Raw genomic sequence first — 22,905 nt, forward strand, 5'->3', positions numbered from 1 at the left:
TCCTTTGAAGTTCTCCTGCCCAGTTCATCTGGTGAGATCATAGTCTAGATTCTGCAGTGGTACAGTAAATGAATTGTGGTGAATCAACTAGGAAGACCATCCTGAGAACTTTATTATAAAACCTTCTGAGACTCACATTCTGAGACTTTGTAATGAAGAAGAGACAAATATAATATGAGACTTATGGATAATCAGCAACAAAGACTGAACCTTGCACATTGAGATCTTAAAGCATTAACCTTGACTGTGCCTGAACTAAAAGGATCAGCTGTGTTAGCCAGTGCTGTACTGGGGTTGTCAGATCTCTGTATGGCTTATCCACTGTTAGGAGGGGTCAGAGCCCTGCACAGGAGGGCCTGGGTGTGAATAGTGTGATGTAAACATAAGATTGGAGGCCAGCAAACATTAGATCTTAATCTTTCTACTCGTCAGTTTTCTTAAATGTCATTAAACCTTTCTATATCGTTATAGAATGTCGTGCAGACTAATTTGTTCCTGCTCATGCAGTGGTTTGAGGACATAAAGTGCTTGCGCTCTCTGTGTGTAGGTGTACTGCTTTGGTAATATCTGTAGCTGGTATTGCTTAGTTAGAAATCTGAACTTGTATATGGGCCTGTTGATTATAGGGGAAGCTCATTGCACTTTGCACCTTGTTCCAGCATTTAGAGCATAGCAAAGTTGCTGTGCAATGCTATTAGATTGGACTAGTGATGTTTTTTATCCATTATCCATTAATTCTTTCCATTGACTAAAACAGGCTTGGATTGGATCGGAAATTCAGTAGGTGCCTAAGGTGCCTTGCAATGAGCGCTCAGACTGTGCAAGAAGACAATCTAAAATTAAGCATGACTATTCAAGCCACCAGGATCTGTAATTCTGTTTTCTGTTACAGACTTGAGTCGCCTACGCGCGCATTGGTGATGGAGGCTCCAAAAGGCATCGAGATCAATGCTGAGGCTGGCAGCTTGAAAGCCACATGCAGGACAGAGCTCAGGCTGGAATCCAAAGATGGAGAGGTAGGCAAAGCCCCACAGAAAAAAACAAACCAAGCCACACACCTGCAGATTTATCACCTTTTGATTCACTTAGGAGCTCCATGTGAAACAGAGTTTAAGAACGATGGCAAAGCAGGCCTGCATAGCTTCATTTCTGCTAGCAGTGAATGAACATATCATATGCAAACACAACACTCTCTGTGGAGAAGGCTGATTCATTATTTTTAAAGTGCTCGGATAATAGCATCTGTTGTTCAAGCAGATATATGCAGTTGTAAAATACACAGTACTCCTGAATTTTTTGTTTCCTTGTCATTTTAAACAAGATTTACTTTGCCAACATAATTAAATCTTATATCATACATTTTTCTGTAAGAAGAGCTTAACTCATCTGTATTTATCTGAAAAGCTTTGGAGCTGATGTTTTCATTCTGGAAAGAAAGGGAACATTAGGAAACATAGGTCGTTGCACTGGGGAACCTTCCAAAGGGGAAGAGAGAATAACTAAAAACTATATCACAGAACAGAAGTAAAGTAAGTTTTGAGTTAAATCTTTTCTGGTGTCTCAGAAATACATATGCACACAGTTCTCATCCCCTCTTCCCTCTACAATGATAGAAGACACTGAAGGATGTGTCTGAGAAACACACTGGGGAACCCAGCGAGAGCCTTGGCAGAAAGACCTTGTGTTGAATATGAGCCTCCCAGCAGCAGGGTCCCATGATTTATTAATAATTTTCCATCTTCATATCAGGTGTGATACATAAAATAGTAGTTTTATTGCAATTCCCTTTATTGCTACAGGTTTTTATTTTAAAATACTCCAAACCCAGACTAGAGGGGAAAAAAAATGGGTGACAGACTACAATTGAAATCCAGGGCATTTCACTACTGCAAGCAATTGCCTGAATGTTTTTAACTTTAATTTGCTTTTAAAATGCATATATTGACCTGTCTCTTTGAGATTAGGTGGTTGGATACTAAAACTGAAGTGAAGACTCTTACTGTAATTGCAAGATATGAGCAGATACTGTCAGTCACCCTGTAATATTCTGTTCTGCAGGTTATCTTACCGTGCTGTTCTCTGTAACATTAGAGGACTTTCCTCTAGCTGCTGTGTGTCTAAGAGCTGCCACACGTTCGTTTTAGTATTCTGTTCTATAAGGGGAAATTCAGACAACGGACTGGCCTGTTATAGCATTGCAGTTATTCCTAACATTCATAAAAGTGCTCTCCGCAGTCAGTGCTGTGAGCCTACAATTGTAAACGAAAAAGGGATCCCAATGCCAGAAGTGGTGGCGGAAGAGGGGAATTGTTGTTGCGTGGATGTGACCTGTACGCGCTTCCCCAGTAGCAATGGGGGTACTTACGGCATGCTGCTGGGCACTGTGTGAGGAAAGTTCATCCAAACACCGAGGTGCCTCAGGAAGCTATGATCCAAGAAAATGCAAGGGGTAGATTAGCAGATTTAAAAAAAACAAAAAAGGAGGTCTTGGGAGGCTCATGGTAAAGGCAGGTAATATGCTTACCTGGATTTACATCAGATTTTCCCCTTCATCCATGCTTACTACACTTGCTTGCTCAGTTCAGTTTCTAGCACCTCAGTTTTCCAAAGGAAGTTTCTTTAAACACAAGGTCAAAAATAACAGCTCTCCACTAATGCGTTCTTTCTCTTTCTCTCTCTCCCCTTCCAACTTCAGATAACGTTGAATTCTGCAAAAATCAAACTACCTAACTTGCCTCAAGGATCTTCCTCTTCTGCAGGGTCCAGGCAAAAAATCTACGAGCTCTGTGTGTGTCCCAATGGGAGGTTATTTCTGTCTCAGGCAGGCACTAGCTCGACCTGCCAGATAAATACAAGCGTCTGCCTTTGAGAGACAATTTGCAGTGGGGCATCGCAGGCAGCACAAAAGCCAATTCTGGTCTCACAGATTGCAGCTGCCAGCTATTTTTACTAGAACACAGAAAGCCTATCAAAGACTTTTTTTGTGTGTGCGCGCGCGTGTGTGTGAATATATATATAAAAATATATATATAAAAATATATATATCCTCTGTGTAAAATGATGTTTCAGTACAAGGAATCCCAGGGTGACCCTGTTACATTTGTGTAGCATTTTTTTTTTTTTCACACCAAAATTTATTGATACAATCTGCTGAATTGGACTTGATGTTCCCCTGGACCCTTCTGTATTAAGATACTCTGATGATCACCCCTCGTTATTGATCGTGTTCTCAGAGCAATGGGATTACTGGCTCATCAAGGCCATGGAACCAGTGTAGACCTAGCAACATAAAAAGGGGAGAGTAGCGTCTCTGATCACTTTTGCACCATTTAATCAGTGGCTTGAGAAAAACAAAATAGCCAGACATGCCATACTGATGGCCTAGAGTGATCCAAGATACCTGAGGTTAATTTAAACTCTATAATTTTCACCTAGAGTAGGGCTCCCTGCTGGGAAAAATGAATTTCATTCCCTGGTTCTTCCCAGCCCTTGGCCAGAAGAGTCCAGATCTTCTCGCTGGAATAAATGTGTTTACTGAAAGATTAGCCTGTGCATGGCAAAGGATGTCTTGGGCTATTCAGATGGGACAGTCGGTCTGTGAAGGACTGGTATTTGATAGTCTCTTACTTCCCAAGTAGTTTAACAAACCAAGGGGGAATTAACAAACATGTGAAGGTCACTGTCACTGGGAGAAAAATTAAATCAAAGCCAACTTAGTTAACTTCTCTGAATCTTACATTGAAGATCTCTGAAGATGTTATGCTCTTATCCAGCATCAACTGGAACACTAACCTAAAGACATCTCCACGTTAAGAAAACATTTTATGTATGTTGCAAATATCAGAGACGCTGACAAACAGATTTGGGTTTTTTTTGTTTTTTGGGTTTTTTTAGAATTTATAAAGATTGTGACAAAGATTACTGGAAAGTGAGGGCTTTGGATGCTGGTTCCTCTAGAACATTAGCCCCAAAAGCTCTGTGGTTGAATCTTTTCATGGATGCTTTTTTCCATATTTAAGTCTAGGAGTCACTTATGGGCAGGATAAAACATGAGATCTGATCTGGTAACACTATTTCCTCTGTTCAGGTTTTCAAAAGTAATGAGAAGAGCCCGTATCATTGAATTCTGACCCATAATTGCATGTAAAAATCCTTGAAAAATTAATGTGATAATTATCTCAAAAATACCTAGGTCCCAGTAAATCTCATGAGGGCAGCAAGGTTTATAAGTCACTGAGATGCTTTTGAAAATATCACCTCATGTGCAAATATGACAGATCTGTGCCCATCCTAATGATATCTAAGAAAAGCTGACATTATTTAAGCAATTTTCAAGATAAAAGGTAGCCAAAAGAGAAAGATTTGAAAAAATTTAGCAAGTTTCTTTTTTACATATTTCCTTGTATTTTCTTGTGGTCTGAAGAGTACTAGGGTTTGTTGTTGTTTTTTTAAATGAACAATTCTGGCCTAATCCAAAGCTGGCTGGACTCGATGGAAAGTTTTCCATTGGCTTTCATGGACTTTGGGTTAGAAGTTACTGCCTAACAAAGCAACAATTCTGTCAAATTTATACCTGACAGAGGATTGGATGAACTACATTTATTTCAGTAATGCTGTCAGATAAATTGACAAATTCAAACTGTTAATTGATGATTCCTGTAATTATTATGTCTTGAGTCAATGTTTGAATGCAATGGGTCACCCAGGGTAACAATTGTATTGGGACACAGGACTATACCATCTCTGTTCAAAGAGGGGAATTGTGCCTATGCCTTAAGTCAATGCACTCAGCAAGGAGAAGCACATCATATTTATCTTGTTATCAAAACTAGTTTATTTGGGGGGAGGGACAGGAGGGTCTTGTCACCAGGTGTCTTGGGAAGTGGCTGTGCAACATAAAACAGATATTAATGAAATGCATTAAGACTGTAGGGGCATCTAGTGTGATACAGATGTTTTTTTACCATGTTAAATATAGCAAAATACTGTGTATGTTACCTCTGGGACCACAACTGAAGTCCCGTTCATAGTCCCACATTCACTGTAGAGTTTTTCCTCTGTGTCATTTTATGTTGACCTTATAGCAAGCATGGCCCAATTCATAAACAAATCCTGTGTGCAGAAGCATGTGAGCCGTTGGGAAGAAACATGCTGCAGGAGGAGTCCCCGGTGCAGAGAAGCTGATTGCATTAGCCTTCCCTTCCCTGAGGGCTCTGATGCTAGTGGGAAGCATTGGTCTGAGCGGATGAACTGCCTCGGGAAGGACAGTGCTCCCACAGTCCTGTGTTGCACCCCGAGAGACAGGGCAGCTCAGTCTCCATCCCCTCACCCTCTGGCTGCTCTGCTGAGGATTTCTGTTCCAGGAACTGCGTTTTCGGTGGCAAGTCTTGTCAGCTGGGCTCTTGGATGAGATTGTCACCTTCTTATTTCATGAAGGACATGAAACTGCTTAAGGGCATTCAGCTATATACCATTTCTTTTTTGTGGATTTCAATGGGAGAGCTGTTAGGGAAGAGCCTCATGCGTCTGTGCCATCACTGTAAAAGACTAGTTTTTGCAGAAAGATTCGCTAAGGTGAATAAAAGGGTACCTTAATGTCTACATAAAGGAATTTCAGTTACTTGAATATATTTTACAATCCTGTTTCCATCTTAAAAAGCATAAAATGATATGCTGTATTGAAAGACAGGGGTCTGTGTTACAGAGATTGAACCCATATGGAGACTTGTAAATCATTTGAGCTCCACTTGAATTTTAAGGCAATAGTTTAGATGATACCACATGCTCTTGGGTTAGCTACAGAATTAATCTCCTGCTGTTCAGCAAGTGACAAACCAGAGCAAACAGAGCTGCATGTCTGAGGTCCCAAGGAAAAAAAGGCATTTTGTTTAAAAAGTAGCATGCAAATATATCCAGCTATTTCATGCTTCATAGCTCGTTGTACGGGGCCACTGTGGAGACACTAACTCACCTGGGGACAGGCAAATGCATGAGACTCCCTCTTCCTCCTGCCTTGTCAGCAGTCCAATCAGCAGACATTCAATAAAGGGGATGTCTGTGCAGGGCTGCCTTGCTGATCACTCAGTATGATGTGACCTTTGTTAAGTTTAGGTTGCCTATTCATTACTCATAATTGTTTTACCTGTATGAGTTGGTTTTTGCGGAGTCCATTCAAAGTAGAACCTTCCTGGCTGGAATTTCGTACATATGCTCTCCCTACCACAGTTAAAATACCAAGAATGCACAAAGGTTTGCATATTTCTTTATGAATCGGGCCTGTAATTTAGTTCAGCATTTGCTAATAAGGGAGAATGTGTTTATCTCGGATAGGAATTTAGTTTTTACCTCTCAACACAAAGGCAAGGCTGAGGTGGATGGTGAATTTGCTTCTATTGAAATCAGTGGAAGAGATGTCAACAGCTTTGCTGCCTGAGCTAGGCCAGGATCTTTGCAGGTGAAAATTCAGGGCACTGATGCTGATGGAAATGCTGCCACTTATTTCAGTGGCTGCAGGACTGAACCCTGACTCTGCACTGTGTGCGATTCTGCATTGCAGCTATGTGCATTAAAAACACATTGAAATGCTAATCAAGCAACTGTGATACTAATGTCAATATACCTTAGGCAACCATGAGTACTGCAGTTAAATGCTTTTATGTATTTTAACTCTTAATTTTATAGGGCTTTGGGACCTTGTTAAGTTTTCTTTAAATGCCACAGTGAAGTAAGCAGTCAAAAAATTAACTGGCAGTGCTTGCCTGTATACCAGTACCTTATCCATGCGTGATGTATGACCCTTCTGCTGCAATAAGTGAGTTAGGGTGTTGTGGTTTGTTTTGTTTTTTAAGCAAAAAGACTTTGCTATTAGCAAAAGCAGGGATCCTAACACTGATTATACAGCTGTATCCATTCTCCAGATTTCTTTAGCTGGTTTTTGCTTTGTACACTTTTTCAAAGTATATATGTTTCCCAGCAGTCAGTGGAATGGTTAGCTTGACAATACAAAGAAAATGCTAACACTAAAGGGAGAAGGGGGGAAGCCAGCGATGATGAAAATGTGTGTAAGGCTTCTCCTAGGTATACACTGTTAGAAAACTAAACATGCAAGAGTGATTTATATGTTTCTCTCAATCGTGCTGTCAAACAGCTGTATTTCGAAGAAGAGGTTTTTTTGCTCCTTTAATCACAAATACCACAATATATAAAATGAAAAAAGTTTAAGACATAAGCCTGAAAATACCCTCTGTAGTATATGGCATAGCAACAGAATGATGTCTAAATCAAGAAAAAGCTCCTTAGATATTGCTCCAAGGTTAAAGAGAAATTCCTATGGACCTTGTGAAGATGCCAAGTCAGTTAGTGTCATATCTAGTTTGTAACGACAGGCGTTCTTAAAGGAAATTAGCTTTTGTTGTCATAAAATGTGCATGCACACACACAAACACACGTATATACATGTTCACATACACTTGTTTACAAAAAAATCCAATTTCCTTCACATGTATATATATATATATTTACTGTTATGGCTTTAAGTTTCACATTGCAAAAAAGAGTGAGGCAGAGACCAAAGACTTGCAGAAATTCATCACTTGCCTAGTTGCCATCACCCCTGAAAGGCACTAACTTTAACAGTGCTTTTTGGACCTGGGCAGGAAGAATACAGGTTTATTGCATGGCTGCATCTGAGCGAATAAAATGGCAGGAAGATTCTAATTTTGTTGATGGGGAGAAAAGGAAATAATGTGAAATTATTTAAATGCATACAGAAGGCAGGGATACCTGAAATTTGAAAGATGAAGAAATATGGTACAGTATAAGAATTTTAAAAGATGCTGTCCGAGGCTGAAAGTATAAATAAACCGAGTGAGTATTATTGGCTGTTCACTTAGCTGCATTCAAGCAGTAGCAGATGAGGAACTCTGGCAGTGGTAACGGGACTGTGGTGGATTCATCAAGAAGAGGCATGGTGCACTTGGGCTCCGTTTCAGTGGCGACACTAGAAAGACCAGAGGGGCTACTGTAATAAGGCCATCTGAATCTTTAGTCGTAAGAATTTGTAATTACCCTGCTCAGTATAGAAACGTAAGTGTGTCATAATGCTTTCATTTTTGAAGTGCATACAGTGAAAACAAAAAAGTTAGAGGCTCTGCTCTTTTATTTTTATGGCTGACATTTTAAATTTCAAAATGTCATCATCCAGAATGCACCTGAGCAAATGTAGGGAGCATTTCTGTGAAGCACTAGCAATCAGCAGATCAGTACTTTTCAAATGTGAAAACAGCAGTTTTTTTATCCTCGTTGTTGTAGAGGCGTGCAATCACAGTAACATTTAAGTTTTCCCCATTTTAACCTTTTTCATCAATTCTAAAACTGCTGTGTAATATTTTGGTAGCCAGTGTTCTGTCCACACACTGGGCCACGTTCAGGTGGCCTGCACCCCCCAAATCCCTGATCCTGGCGTTTCTCATTCTCTCATGCCTCTGAAGACCAAAAACAACGAGTAGGAAGCATGGGGCAGTGGCACCTAAGTAGAAATTAGGCCTTCTGCACAGAAGTTGCAGTGTTTTCACAGCTGATGTAGCCAAGTCTATGGCTGTGTTTGGAGCAGGGTTAAACACTGATGTGGCACCAATGAATAGTTTATTCAAACAAGAGTGAAGTGAATTAAATAAGGCAGGTAGAAAGGAGAGAGAAGAAAAGGTAACAAATATCACCCTAATCACAATAATGGAACAGACATCTTTGCTTACGCTATTACATTTTAAATTAATATTGGCCATTTTACTAAATACAGTAGCAACTACGTTGATCTTGCGTGGTTCACAGTGAAGTTATCGTCACTGAAACCACTTAACAGCTTGGGCTGTTTTTTAAGATTGCTAGGGTGTTGTTTCCATCCGCAATAACCACAGTGGCTTGGGGCTTGGATAGAAATTATAGTGAATAGCTTGTATTTAGAAAGCTTTTAAATCTACTGAGGTTGAGATGCATGTAGTTATGCACATAGAGCCCTGAGGCTTTATCATTTAAGACTTTCTTGTCCTGCCACTTGAATTGTATTGTGCCCTTGTGAACAGTGGCACACTTTCTTTATACAGGAAAAGATGGATATTTAAAGCTGCAGGATTTTTATCTAAAGTGAAGAAGCAAATGCAATCATTGCATACCACTGAGATTTCCTATCCAAGTGACTTTAAACTAGAGATGCGAGTCGCTTAAAAATTTATTTGCTACAAGTGTAATTCCTGCCGGAAAGCTATCGCTGTTGTCGCTCTGAGGAAACGTCTCACCTTATTGCAGTCCAAGGTGCTGTGGTGGCTGTGAGTGTCTGTCACAAGCCCGCTAGTAGGTCAGGAGCGGTGTGCTGCCTGGTCACAGGATGCAGGAGCTCCTTTGGGGCAACTGGTCCCCATGAATAGGGTGAGTTAATTGTTAGTTTTTAATGAGTATTAAAAATGGGAAGGGTATGTCCACTATGAAACTATACATAAATCTATGCTTGTCTTGCATTTAATTTGTTTAATTTTTCTGCCATAAAACAGAAAGCAGAAGAGGGAGAGATTTGTGCAGAAGTGTTACGTTTGCGGTGTGCCCTGCTACCAAAAGCTTAAGATAAAGACATGGGGCCTTAAAAAAACAGTCTTTTTTTACTAAGATAAAAAAGACACTTTGGAGCCTTACATCAGCTTCTTCCCAAATGGAAAGTCTCACCATTGCTAACACATTTGCCATTATAGGAATAGGCCCATTGCAAAGCATAAGTCGTGTGCATCTTTGCATGTAACAGGAATTTAAAATTGCATTATACTCTCACATTTTTTGCCCCATTCAAAAGGCTTAACTGCTGATAAGAGATAAAGCTTTCTGAGGCCTGCTACTGCTAAATGCATTATCACTTTCTAAAGCAATGCAGTTTCTTTAGTCTTTTAAAGATTTCCTCATAACGGAGTCCTTGAAACATCTTGAGGCAGGCTCACACTGGAGAGCAAAAGAATAATTATTTGTGGGCGGTTCTATTTTTATCAAAGGCTGGATTATAGTTGAAAAAATGTTGCTGTTAGAGTTCCTCCCACACTTAGTTAGCTATAAACACCACCTCCACCAACGCTGTAACTAGCTTTCTTACAGGATAGCTGCCGACAGAGGAAGGAGTTAGCATCTTTCACTAAGAAAGAGCATGCCAATTATGTCTTCTTCTGGGTCCTCCTCTGGGTTTGTGCAGCTAACAGCTCTTGATATCAATGCTAGTGATGTAATGGATAATAAAACACTTTGACAGTATTAATGATTTGACAGATTACATGCACATGCAGTCTAAATGGTATAAATAACGGTGATAGTTACTGGTTGCTGTCCTAACAAGCCTCTGAACGCCTTGTGAGCAGCAGTAGCAGTGCCAGAAGGTGCAAGGGAGTAGCTCTTGGAGCCAACTGTGCTTCTGTCCTGGCAATACCCTCATGGAGCCGAGCAGTCCCCCCGGGAGGGCATCCCGGCGCTTTCCCTCCATGCAGGAAGGCTTCGAGGTGGGGAGGTCGGTGGGTGGCTTTGCCCTTTCTCCTTGGTCTCTGTCTCATGGACAGGCCCTCTGAGCTAGGAATGGGAGTGAGGAGGGATGCTGCATTGAGGGCCTAGGCTGGAGCAGTGCTGCAGGGCCTCCCGCAGCACGGTGATTGGACTCGGTAGCTGGTGCAAGCGTAAATGAGAATTTGGCTCATTTGCTCAGTGGCAGCCCGCCCTGGCCAAGGGTTTGGGCCGGAAGGTTTTGAGCCTTTCATGCAACTGGAAGGAGTCTGTCCACCCTGTCAAAATCCCAGCCTGGGCTCTCCTCAGGGCGGCACAGGGATGGGACTTCTCATGCCTCTGGGCTTTCCCTAAGGAAAGGGGCTGGAGCAAAGAGCTGTGGCCAGTCTTTGCGTAGCTGCAGAGCTCCACCAGGGCTGGTGCAGGCGGAGCAGAAGAGCTCGCCGTACCGGGACTGGGCTCTGCTGCTCTCCCTCCACGTTAGATCGGGGCCGTGCCACTGGCAGCGAACGGCTGCGAGGTGCTGCTGGAGGGATTTGCTTTCTTGTGCCCTTTTGTGGGTTATCGGAGAGAGCACAGAAGGAAGGATTAACGAATCCTGCCCTTGCTCAGCAAAGTAAGAGCATGCCAGCAGCCTCCTAAAGAGCAATTACCGTACGCTGTGTTTGCTGAAGGAGGGTGCAGCTGATAGCGTTCACACGTGGATTTCTTTCTGATTGAGAGCTTTCCCTGAGTCGTGAGCCAGAGCTGCAGCTGAGCTGTGCGGTAGCTTGGGAGCAGGGCTGGGGCTGACCTGCTGGAGCTTATTTTAATTCTTTGCCTTGTGGGAGTGGTGGTGCTCGAATGCCGATAGAATTGTTGATGTTAACCCGATAAATGCTCCGCGTAGGTAAAACCAACAGCGAAACAACTTTCTGTAAGACTTGAAGCAAAACCCCATCCATCTACAACTATAGCATAAAAGGCATGATCCATATGCTGTAGCAGTTTTCATCTGTGATGATAAAATACCTTGTCTGACCTCTACTCTGATAACCACCAATGACGTTGATAGTGTAAAGAGGACAAAATGAAGTTGAAGTCTTATCGCAGTTCTCATTAAGAAATTCAGACTGGTTTGGCTTTTTATTTTCTTTTTAATTTATGTATGTGTGTGGTTGTGTGGGAAAATATACAGCTTTTTTTTTGTATCAAATAACATCAATCCTTGCACACTCTATGCAAAATTTTGTAAGCATTGCAATAATGCTATGAATTACACAAGGAACTATTTTAACTTTATTACACTTTCTGTATAAAAAAATTTGTATTTAAATGATTTCAATTGCAATCTTGTAAAATATATTAATAAAATAATGATTGTTAAGAAGGAAAGAGGCATTACTCTTTTTTCTCTGAGCATGGCAAACGTGAATCAGAGCTCAAACCGACATTGGTCTGCCAGAGTTGCCCAACTGGACCATCATTGTGAGCCATTCTGCGGCATCAAATCCCTGGGTATTTTCAGGCCAAAAACGCTCCAGAAGAGGCAATCAGAATATCTACAGATTGCTGTCAAAAAAAGAAAAGCTGCCAACAAAAATTAATCTTCCCTTTGCTAGAGGTTGGGTTACTTTATGGCTTTGTTGAACTTCTTTGCCTGTGGCAGGTCTCACCAGTGCAGCAGCATCTCAGTGCTGTGATCCTGCCTGAGCACCACGAGCCTTTCATCGAGGGTTGTTGGCAAATGCTTGTGAGGGAATTCTGCAGGAACCACATTTTGAATGTGGATTTGTTCACCCTGGATTTTGTCAGTAAAGGAGAGTGTTGGTTGAGGCTTATTACCTGAGCGAACAGCAAGAATTCAATCTAGCCGAAAACCTGCGCATGCCTTAAAACGCAGAGTACAAGTCCAGTCGTTGCAGCTGTGACATTGCCAATATGCAGCATTAGGGATGCTCCGTTTGTAGGGGGCACCTTCCATAACAGGCTTCAAGTTCACTCAGTTCTGCTCTCTGGACATGCACAGTCTTTCACTCTCTGCATTTTGGCTTGTTTCCCCTTAAAGAAAAAAAATCTGTTAGCTGAACTCCAGCTGCAGTTCTTGATCTAAATTTGGAATTTCCAGCAAATTACAATGAAATAATTTATGCCTTAACCCTGGTCTAGAAGCATGTTGCTGGGGACACCACCAAAACGGCGTATGAGAGACAACTCTCCACAGCTGAAGGGCCAGCGCCCAGCCCAGGGTGCCCGGAGCCACCTCCACTGGCGGCAAACTCACCACCAGTGGTTTGCAAATGCAGTGTGATCTAAGCAGTGAGTAGTTATGCAATCCAGCCATAACGCCAGCATATTTACAGTGCCCCCAAACCAGCCATGCTGAGTGTGGTACTTAGTAGCAACTGTATCTGTAAGCATTACTGAAAGCCTGGGAAGTTGTGGTGAAAACAGGATTTTATCCTTCAGAATTGACTCCATGGAAAAATCATGAAAATTCAGTTTTTTCCTGGATTTTTGCCTTTTGGTTTTTAAAATGTACTTCCGAATTTTTGCTTGCCTTCCTTTCTCCCTCTTTAAGTTAGCAATTTAAGGGCTTTTTTTATTCCTAAATAGCAAATGGAAAAGACAAACTGAATAAAGAAACTATTATAATGGCAGAAAAGAATCAGTAAGACCAAATGGGTTGGTTTCAAACTCTGTAAAATGGTATCAGCTTCAAGATTTTAACATTTGTACGTGCAACTGGGTTTTTGTGTTTTTCATCTAAATCTACCATGGACAAGTTGCTGCTGCTGAAGTTCAGTTGTTAAATCAGACTGATTGTTTTTACGACCAGTGTCCAAAATCAGTGATGACAAGTGTATGTTTTTAACAGTTTTTCTCTCTGATGCTGTGACCTTGATTCGTCTGTCCTTTGACTGAATGGAAAAATCCTCTTGAATGTAGTGATGAAGGCTCAGACCTAAATAGCCCCAATGCCGAACGTCTCCCTGAGGAAAATTATATGCCTTCATTTAATAGGGAGGAAGCAAGAAATCCGGCCAACAGATAGAGCTTGGCTGTTCTTCTGCAGTCATTTCAGAATAAAAAGCGGTGTGTAAGTAGTTTTTAAATATTTGGTTCACACTGTCAGGGTGTTGTAATACACATTACTGACGAGATCTGCAGTTTTTAAAATCGGGGGTTGTGAATAGCCTTCTCATAACAGCTCTGCTTCAGCCCGTCGTACAGCTAGGCTTGTGTTGCATCGGCTGTGGTATTTTCCCTTTCACACCTACAGAGACATTTTTTTCCTACTTGCATGCTTTGTTTTCAGTCTCATGAGAAACACAGCAATGCAGACAGAAAACATGCCCACTGCCTCCTCGCTCAGCAATGCTTGCTGCCGTCTGCTTTGCACCATTTACTGCGTGCATGTGGGGAGGGAAAAGCACAACCCCCCCTCTTAAATCTCTCAGATAACCTCATTTGGCCAAGCTTTCCGCTCCTCTCGCTGCACCACGCGGCTGGTGCTGGCGCTGGAGACCCTCCTGGGCGTCCCAGGGGCAGCCGAGCTGGGGGCACTGCTCTTCTCCCACCACAAAACAGCTGCCCTAAAGCTGGGGCTCCTCTTCCTCCCATGTCACCCCATTCCCAAGCCACAGTCTGACTCTCAGGCTATGCAGCAAAATATGTTAAATGACAACATAGCACACGAGTAGGCAGGAGACAATAAAACCTCAGTGTTGCTCGGCACCTATTCTGACCAAAAAAAAGCCACTTTACTGGCCTAAATGCAAATGCCAACTCCAACCTGGGCATAGGGCCTGAGCGCTCAAGCCAGCCGTAGGCATGACTGAGCTCTTCCAGTTATTTGGCTAGATTGGGGAATATCTATAAAAAGAGGCCGGAAAGAATACGTGCGTGTGCTGAACAGGGATGCTGTTCTGTGCGACTGCCGCTCTCAGCCTGAGCCTCCCTCTTCCGCCCATCACTGCTCCTGCGCAGACCTGGTCTGGCCCTCAGGGTGCCGTGTTTCTGTTTATATGAGGCCGATGTTCTCATGGGAGGAAGCCGAGGAGGCCCCAGGGCTGCAGTACGCAGCAGTAGAGCTGACCCTGGTCCCAGAGAGGTCCACACTGATCAGACCACGTTAATCTTAATGGGGGCCCACCTAGAGCACAAGCTGCCCTTGCGAACCACCTCAGCAGCAGCCGACCGCCAAACCCCGGGTGAGCACTGGCGCAGCTTTTACTGCTTCCCGGGACCAGCGGGCTTGTACAATAACACTTAGGAAATGTGAGCGAGGTGTGGAGCGGGGGCATTTCTGAATAATGGTTACTTCCCTGTTAGCTGGAGCTACTTTCAAAAGCATTTGGGTATTTAAATAAACACAATTTCAAAAGAGAGATTTTACAACACGACCGGCTTGAACTGTAATAATCAGATTTGAACGTAACCATCACCTGCTATAAAGATGCTAATAGAAAACCATCTATAGTGCAACGAGCAGGCTGTGAATAATATGGGAGCCGTGTGCACGTGCGCGCGCGCACGCACACAGAGATTAACAAAGACAAAAGAAAGGACAAAAGCAGTGTCACTTCCAAGAAAAATGCACAGCTTACCACCTACGCAGTGAACTTTTAAGAACAGAATGCAACATATGATGAATTATTTATGAATTAATCTGCAATGAACAGGTAGCAGTCATAGGAAACATAAACTGCAACGCAGCCCTGCCTGAGGTGCAGGCGCTCCATAGTTACTGTGGCGGTAAGTCATTTCACAGCACCCGTGGCAAGTTGCACCGTAAGAACATTTGAGAGCAAAAATCCAGTTCCCAGCAAACCCTTACCTGATACACTAATACCCCCAATGCCCTGTGGCCCGCTCGTCACTCGTCCTAGGCCAGGTGATGTACCCAAGTGCTTTTGGTCTGCAGGCACCTGATTCAGGGCTGAGGCTTTAGCTGCTCCGACGGGAGGATTTGCTGGCGTTCACCTTCTCCCTCACCACATTATTTATGTGCTGCGCTAAAACACAAGTGCATCAAGCTGCTGTTTAAGGCTAATGAAGGGAACAAAGAAATCAGAAGATATAAAGGCCACATCTTGCTTTTAGATTAATTCTTGATAGCCTGCCTAAAAAGGGGCTGTCGCTGCCCGCACTGGGGCAGTGAGCAGGGGCGCGAGCGGTGGCGACAGTGCCATGCAGGGGCCTCCGGAGTCCTCATGAGCAATGGCCTTTAGCATGACATTAAATTAATGCTTTTTTTTTCCTCCTCAGCTTGGCGCCCCAGTTTGACTGTGCCACTGCAGCCAAGAGCCGGGCAGGCCTGGTCTTGGTCCGGCAGCTGTGGCGTGCTGTTAGGTGAACCAGCTGCCGCGTGGCTCATCGCTCCGGCGCGGACACGGATCGGAGGCACAGACAAACCCAGCTGGGTTCCTGGCAGCACCGAGACATGCCTTCGATCACTCCAGGGGCAGAAGCAGGAGCGATTTGGGAGCTAGCAGGGGAACATAGGAAAGAGGCTTGAAAGGAACCAGCGTTGCCAGGCGTAATTAGTGCTAGTTCACGTTCACTTGGGCAAATAGAGTGGCAGGACACTTCTCAACATTGTTCCTGTCTGCTGCAGCTTGCCCCTGGGAAATACTGTGAACTGTTTATAAATGCTTTTGAATTTTATTTATTTTTGGAGCAACAGTAGAGTCTTCCTGGTTCTAGTGAGGAGGGGGATGAAATTGTTGTTCTCCTTAAACCGTGGACCGTGGTTTATCTCCCCTCCCTTAATTACTTTTACAATGGTTGCTTTTTTAAGGAAAATGCATCTTAGCTACCCTTAGCCCTGGCTGTGCCCTGTCCCCAGGCGCAGCACGGTAGTGCACAGTGCTGCCAGCCAAATGGGGCAGTAGGGCAATGCTGGGACTGCAATGCTGTGTCCTGAGAGCCAGCGTTTCTCTGTGGGGAAAAAGAGTAGCATTGCTACTCGTGCCTATGTAGGCTCTGAATGATGAGGTGAAGCCATGTTATTCCCCAAAAGCAAGAGAGGAGCTGGCTCTTTGTGATTTCCTCTGCCAGCAAAGACTGAAGGTAAAAGCAGAAAGTTACTATGATAGTTTAAAGAAGTTCTCTGCAGCTGATGGTAGGAACCTGCCCTGCAAGGTGAAAGAGATTTATTTAAGATACCTTTGCTGTTCAAGCCCTGCACAGACCTTGGCTGTGGGAGGATGCTGGATGCTTTCCCTCCCAAAGAGAGCAGACCAGGCAGGGCAGCAGAGAACAACATAGTCAGGAGATGATTTTCCTGTTTTTCTTGTTTTTCCTCCCTTTCTGCTTTCTCCATTGACTTCGGGACCTGAAGCCATCTCAGGTGGCTCATGGTCTCAGTATCCATCAAATGAAATACTTGTGTGGGACAGAACTGATGAGCACCACATGCCAAGGAGAAACCTGCTTTTTGGCAGTTTTGCAGCACACAGACATTACATATCCAACTTGTATCATGGGGAGAGGTAAAAGCCCGGTGAGGCAGATAGATAGCAGCTGGCAGGGCGCCTGTGGCTGAGAGGTGAGAAAGGCAACACAGCAGAGGGTTTGGAGCCAGATTCATCCAAACTGTAGACTGGGCTCAGAAGAGTTGATTTGGGCCACTCACTTTCTGAGAATAGAAGAATAAAACTAAGAGCCAGCAGGGCTAAAACAAGAATATGAGAAGGCTAAAAATAAAGATACACAATGGAAAAAGGAGCAGTACAGTTTGGGGAAGATGGGGAGGGTTGTGGTTTTGGTTTTTTTTTTCCTCCAACGTTTGCATTCAGGCACCAATAAGCCCCATTTGCCCTGTAGCTCACTAAGCTTGTCCGCTCTTAGAAAGCACGATAGCTCTCTATAGTCACAGCTTCCTCTTGGCACTTCGGAGACTCCAGATTCCCAGAGAAAGAGCATTGCTGGGGCAGAGGGGAGAGCCATGATCCAAGGGTAGTTTAAGTAGCCCTGAGACACTCTGCTACCGCCCTCTGGAAATGAGTTTCCTCCCTGCTTTGCGTGGCAACTACAAGGAGGACTTTAAGATAAGCCTAAGGAAGGTGCAGGAATGAGGGTGGCAGGCAATTGAAGATAAACAAGGCATTCAGTACGTTACAATGAATTATTTGCAATTAAAAAACAGTTATAAGCTGCTAAATTCCATTAACATTTCATGGCCCATATAAAGTGACCTCTAATTGCATATTAAAGAAGGACCTCTCTTTTTCTTTTTTTCATCCCACCACATAAAAAATAATTAGGTGAGGAGCACATTGCCCAGACCGGCCCATCATCTGGCCAGCAGACAGTAAACTGAAAGCTGTGATGCACACATTATAGTGCTTTTGGCTGCAGCCAAAGTCTGGATGCAACAGGAATAAGCTGCAACCTGCTTGGCTCCTCTGCAAAGCAGGGGTCCACCGTCACAGCGGTTGAGCTGATCTAGTGCTATAATGGCTTTGCTGTCATACGTACCACAGGTCACTGCCAGGCAGCTGTAAAATTACATGGACTGCAGAAAACAACTACATCTGACCTGACTGCAATTACTCACATAATTTATGAGTATGGTTGAGACTCAGGGGTGTTATTTTACTGTCTAGAGGATGGAGGGAGAACACGCTTCATCACACACTCCTGACCGTGGGACCAAACAGTTGCCTTAGGAGGGCCTGAAAAGAGGCCAGGAATGTTACATTCACCTTCTACCACCCCAAAGAAATGGATCATTACCAGTCCATGTCAGCCAAACCACCATCAGTCAGCTACTGGCCAGCCACATGGTCCTGTGTGGAAGGAGCGTGAACCTGAACGAGCTAGTTAAAAGACAGGACAAAAATGCCTCAGTTGCAAATCCAGAAACACTGGCAAATCTGGAAGGAATTGCTTTTCAGCTGCCTGCTTTTGGCTGAATCTGGAAATGAACACACTTGCTGAGGGTATCTCAACAGAGTGACCCTGGAACTGCCCAGGCTCGTTGGGATTTGCTCTATGCCAAGATCAAGTCATATATAATGTTCTTGGAAAATACTTAGTTGGTTGCAGTTGGACAAATGGGCAACTCTAAATGTTCCTACCTGAACTGCCGAATCGATTAGGCAATGATTTCTCACCTTGGATTTTTCTATGCCCCTCAAGATTTGTTACTGCTGGAATTTATCTATCGCATCCACAGGAAATCGAACATCGCTGCATTTCAGCGCTAGATGTAATTTCTCTGGCTTTCCTCAATACAAGAAGCCAACTGGAATCTCCTGGAGTAGTTTGCTCACAGAGGGAAACACTTAAAAGCTGTTGGTTTTCATTGCAAAAAGCCTTGGATGAAGTTAAACACGCAATTCAGATAGAATGAGTTCCATGCATACAATAAATGCACTGTAACATAGCAGAGAGAAACACAGTCATCCTCCACCAAAACAACAGCAGACAGACTTCTTGCTCAGCACGAGCCAGTCTGTGTTTGCTGGCTGTGCCAGTTCACAGCTCCAGCCCGCAGGCTCTGCACGGCGGCTGCATTAGCCATGGCACCCAGGACGTGCACATCAGAAACACTTTTGCCCTGAATGCAGAGGAGCCAGTCTGCTTGGTGAGATGAGGCAAAAGAAATCCCTTCAAACAGGAAGGAGCAAGCAGAAAGATAGCTGAAAGAACCAGTGATGCGATCATTTTTCCTGATCTGGAAGTGCCAGGGCTATGTTTGATTTCAGTGGAAATATTCACACACTTTTAAAGAAGAGGCCTATGCTTATGAACCCAGCACTGGCAGGCTGCAGAGCAGCTCCCTCTTGGGGTGGATGCAGCTGTGCCAGGATGAACAGGATGGGTTTTCTTTTCATCAGCAGGAGACAGATTTGGAGGGGGGGTTTTTTGTTTGTTGAAAGGAGAGGAATTTACACAGGAATAAAAGCTTTTTCCCTGCTGACTCTGGAGGAAGTGTTCAGGACTTCACCCAGCATTTACACAGGAGATTGTTCTGCCTGGAGTGAGCATTTAAAACCTTCAGAAGAAAAAGTAGGTCCATTCAACTGTCTCGGATTAAATATCCAGAAACAATGTAAAGGATCTTGAAGGAGTGTGGGGAGCATATGAAAGCCAAAGATTAGACTGGAAAAAGCCCTTTTTTTGCATGGCATTTCAGAGGTTCAAGACCACACTACACCACTTCAATTATTGGTTGGGAAGAGGCTGTAGGAATCATAGAGGAGGTGCTGGCAGTTCACTCTCTGGAGCACAAGCTCTGCCAATGGCATCATTTGGATGTTTAAAGCCATTGGCTCTAATTGTAGCATGGCCATGCTTGAATAAACAGTGCTAGGATTACAGTCATTGTGCAAAATGGGATGGGTTCTGTCCCAGTCTGCTGGAGACAGGAAGCTAGTGCTGTCTCAGCTGGGAGGGGGAAGTTGGCACAGAAAACTTTTGACATCCTGACATCTCTCCACAATGATTTCCCTCAAGATGAAAGGGCTGATTAGGTGCAAAGAGAGAGGCTAAAGCCGACTGAAACATCCCCTACACAGATGCTCCATTTAAATCTGACTGTGTGCAGCCTAAGATGAGGGGCTAGCAGCCATTTTGGCAATCAGTGCTGTAGAGGACACGAAGTCAAGGGCACCTCTTGTCCCCCTAGAAGTGAGCAAGACTCCCGGGGACCAGGAACAGTTTCCACTCATGCAATGAAATCCAGCCCTCAGTCAAAGCACGGGCTGGGAGTATGGCTAGGCAAGGATTGTCCTGCCAAGCTCCTGTTCTTTCTAGCACAACTTATCCTCACTCTGCAATATTTTCAGGCTTAAATAATGTATTTAATGAACCCCAGTAGATGGCTGAATATATGAGCCCCATGCTGCAAGGGGAAGTGCCACAGGTAGCACTGGGCAGGCCAGCCCTCCCATTCTTTATCTTTGTAGAAGAGCAAGTGTTGAGTCTTTGGAAGAAATGCTGTGACTACTGTTAATTATTGATCACTGAAGCCAAGCTTCAAGGCTCTGGACATCTGCTGCTGCATGGCAGATGTCAAGATGGTGTCAAAATAGGATTTTGATCAATCAGAAACAGAAAGATAAATGATACATGGAGCTCCATAACCTCTGCTGTAATCCCTACAATTTCCTACATCCAGTGCAGCAGTCCATAGCTGGTGATGAATCTAGCTGCAGCAGCTGAAGCTATGGCTGTGCCTACCTGCCTGCCTTGTCACTCTGCCAAAGACCACCTTTCTGGCCACAGGCTGGGCTGGTGATAATACCGACCTGCTCCTCAGCTGCACACTTTGCAGCTTGGCATACAAACCAGAAAGCACAGGGGTTTGCTGGATAGACCCTGGGTTACGCACAACAGTGCCTGGGGCAAACATGCTCCATTCAGCTGTGCCTAATGGAAAGACAGGAGAGAGAGCGAGAGAGGCGTATTTTGGGTGCCTCAGTGCTGCCAAGCATGGCTGAACCAGCAGTTTTAGTTGGTATGTGTGACAAAAATCACATGGGGAAACACGGCAGGGCAGGTGAGGTGTGAGCGGCTGCCCGGGTTGGGTCAGGCAGATATAGCCTTGCTCAAACCTGGCGTCCTCACTGGTGACGTGGGAAACCTCACTGCAGGGGATCCCCCCCCCCCCCAACCCCGAGCTGTGCATGCTGGGGGCTCTCGGGAAAGACAGTTCCTTCACCTCCTTAATGACGCTGAAAGTCAAAAACTAAATGCAGTAGAGAAAACACATACAGGACTAATGCGATGTTGGCACCACATCAAAGCAGGAGGGCTTCCAGCACTGGCTCTCACACCTCTCTCCTTTCTGGCCAGAGGGAGCATTCCTTGTGCCCACGTGTAGGGGAGAAGTGAGCGAGCAAGGAGCCTTGAACAACACTGCCAGTTCCTAGAAATACCAGTTACATCCCAAGAAATACCAAGCTATGATGGAACTGCAGGGAATAAATGTTGCCAAGGAAACCTTTATGCTTCTAGGAATTCCCAGGCTGGTCCATGGAGGTTGGATGCATCCGAAGAGTTTTAATGAAGTTTTCTGTGAGGGATATTAGGAGGTTGGTCTGACAGGATGTTCAGCAGCCAGCTCAGAGTAGGTCTGATTTCTCTGGTTTACATTTCTTAGTTTGGATAACACTGAGATAGAATAAACTGTCATAAGAAGAACAGAGCATGGCAAGGAAAAACCCCACTGCCCTGTCTGACTCCAGCTACCAAATCCTTTCAGAGACTCCCGGGAACAGGAGAGCTGGAGACCTCCCAGGTTCACACTTGGCTCATTCCGCAGGAAGGAAAAATAACAGCACAACTGAGGAGAAGCAGAGATTTTTAGTATTGATCTTGCAGAGTGAGGTGGAGATTTGAACACAGGTTTGAGCTTAGCTCCTGCCTCAAAGAAACTAGGGACTTGCTGCAGAAGGAAGATAGTATCTGGAGAGATGAGCCTAAAATCATGGGGGCAGACAATGCTCCACTCAAGACTGCTTGCTTCTCCCTTTCTTTTTTGAGATGCCACAGTACTATCTGTGGTTTCTCTGTGCTGTGTGTCCGAAGGCAGTTGTCTCAGCCTGACGCTGAGTGACAAACATGGCTGTGAATTGTAAACTAGGTAATGAGATGCCAGACACTTGGAAATCCTGATGGGCAATAGTCTCAAGTCCTCCATTAATTACCAATGTTTGCTTAGCAAATAGCTGTTATTTGCCTCAGTGCACCAACTTTTCTGGGGCCACTTTGTATTTTCCAGACATTCATCTGGCAAAAGATTGGCAGTTGCCTGCCTCTGATTATTTTTACTTTAACTTGCGGAAGTTTGAAAATGTCAGCTTGACATCCCCTACAGTAGATTCTGGAGCTGTCAGGTCAGACTCCTCTGAGCAGAAAAAAAAGTTGCCCCCCAAAATGGTAAAGGCAAGCAAGTGACATGGTTTTAACATGGAAATTCTCTCACCCTCTGGCTAGATATGAAAGCGACACAAATTGTAGCACAGAGGATAATGTCAGGTTGCACATTACTGACCCTGAGGCTGGTCTGGGTGAGTTCACCTCTAGCCCAGGAACTTAGAAGCATTTGAGTTATCTCCGAGGTGGAATCAACATCTGACATATAGTTAAGTAGGACAAAAATGCTCGGCATCACCATTGAGGGCCCTAAAACTTCTTGTTTGGTTACACCAATATCCGCTGCTCTGTTCAGGAGGAACGGCTGGCTTCAAAGTACCTGAGGCTGGCACAGACTTGGAGGAGCTTCCATGTAGGGGGAAACATCAGTATTCAGCTAAGTGCTTCTACTTACTTCTGGCTTCTACCTGCAAAGTGCAGCTTGGGACAAATTTGTGATTTTTTTTTTTTTTTTCAGTCTGATGATAGATTAGACAGGCCAAACTGCTTGAGGAAGACTGACTTTGTGAC

General features: G+C 44.1%; 1 protein-coding gene and 2 long non-coding RNA genes across 12 annotated transcripts in view; 1 reads left to right on the forward strand and 2 right to left on the reverse strand.

The window, feature by feature from the left end:
• LOC112994307 (uncharacterized) lies at positions 1-2,700 on the reverse strand. Its single transcript, XR_003261924.2, has 3 exons — positions 2,525-2,700; positions 2,366-2,425; positions 1-51 (listed from the first exon to the last, which is right to left on the reverse strand). It is a non-coding gene; the product is annotated as an uncharacterized LOC112994307 (long non-coding RNA).
• The window catches only part of SGCD (sarcoglycan delta), a 371,727-nt gene extending 359,829 nt beyond the window's left edge, over positions 1-11,898 (forward strand). For all 10 annotated transcript variants that reach the window (XM_064520921.1, XM_064520920.1, XM_064520923.1 and 7 more), the window contains 2 exons: positions 893-1,016; positions 2,696-11,898. In XM_064520921.1, the coding sequence (XP_064376991.1) occupies positions 893-1,016; positions 2,696-2,869 (298 nt within the window). In that variant the 3' untranslated portion in view covers positions 2,870-11,898. The remainder of the gene's footprint in view (positions 1-892; positions 1,017-2,695) is intronic.
• LOC112994308 (uncharacterized) overlaps positions 11,789-22,905 on the reverse strand; it is a 27,986-nt gene continuing 16,869 nt past the window's right edge. Inside the window, exon 3 of the long non-coding RNA XR_003261925.2 lies at positions 11,789-12,564. This is a non-coding gene — a long non-coding RNA (uncharacterized LOC112994308). The remainder of the gene's footprint in view (positions 12,565-22,905) is intronic.

The sequence above is a fragment of the Dromaius novaehollandiae genome, chromosome 15 (assembly GCF_036370855.1).
Source record: "Dromaius novaehollandiae isolate bDroNov1 chromosome 15, bDroNov1.hap1, whole genome shotgun sequence".
NCBI lineage: Eukaryota > Metazoa > Chordata > Aves > Casuariiformes > Dromaiidae > Dromaius > Dromaius novaehollandiae.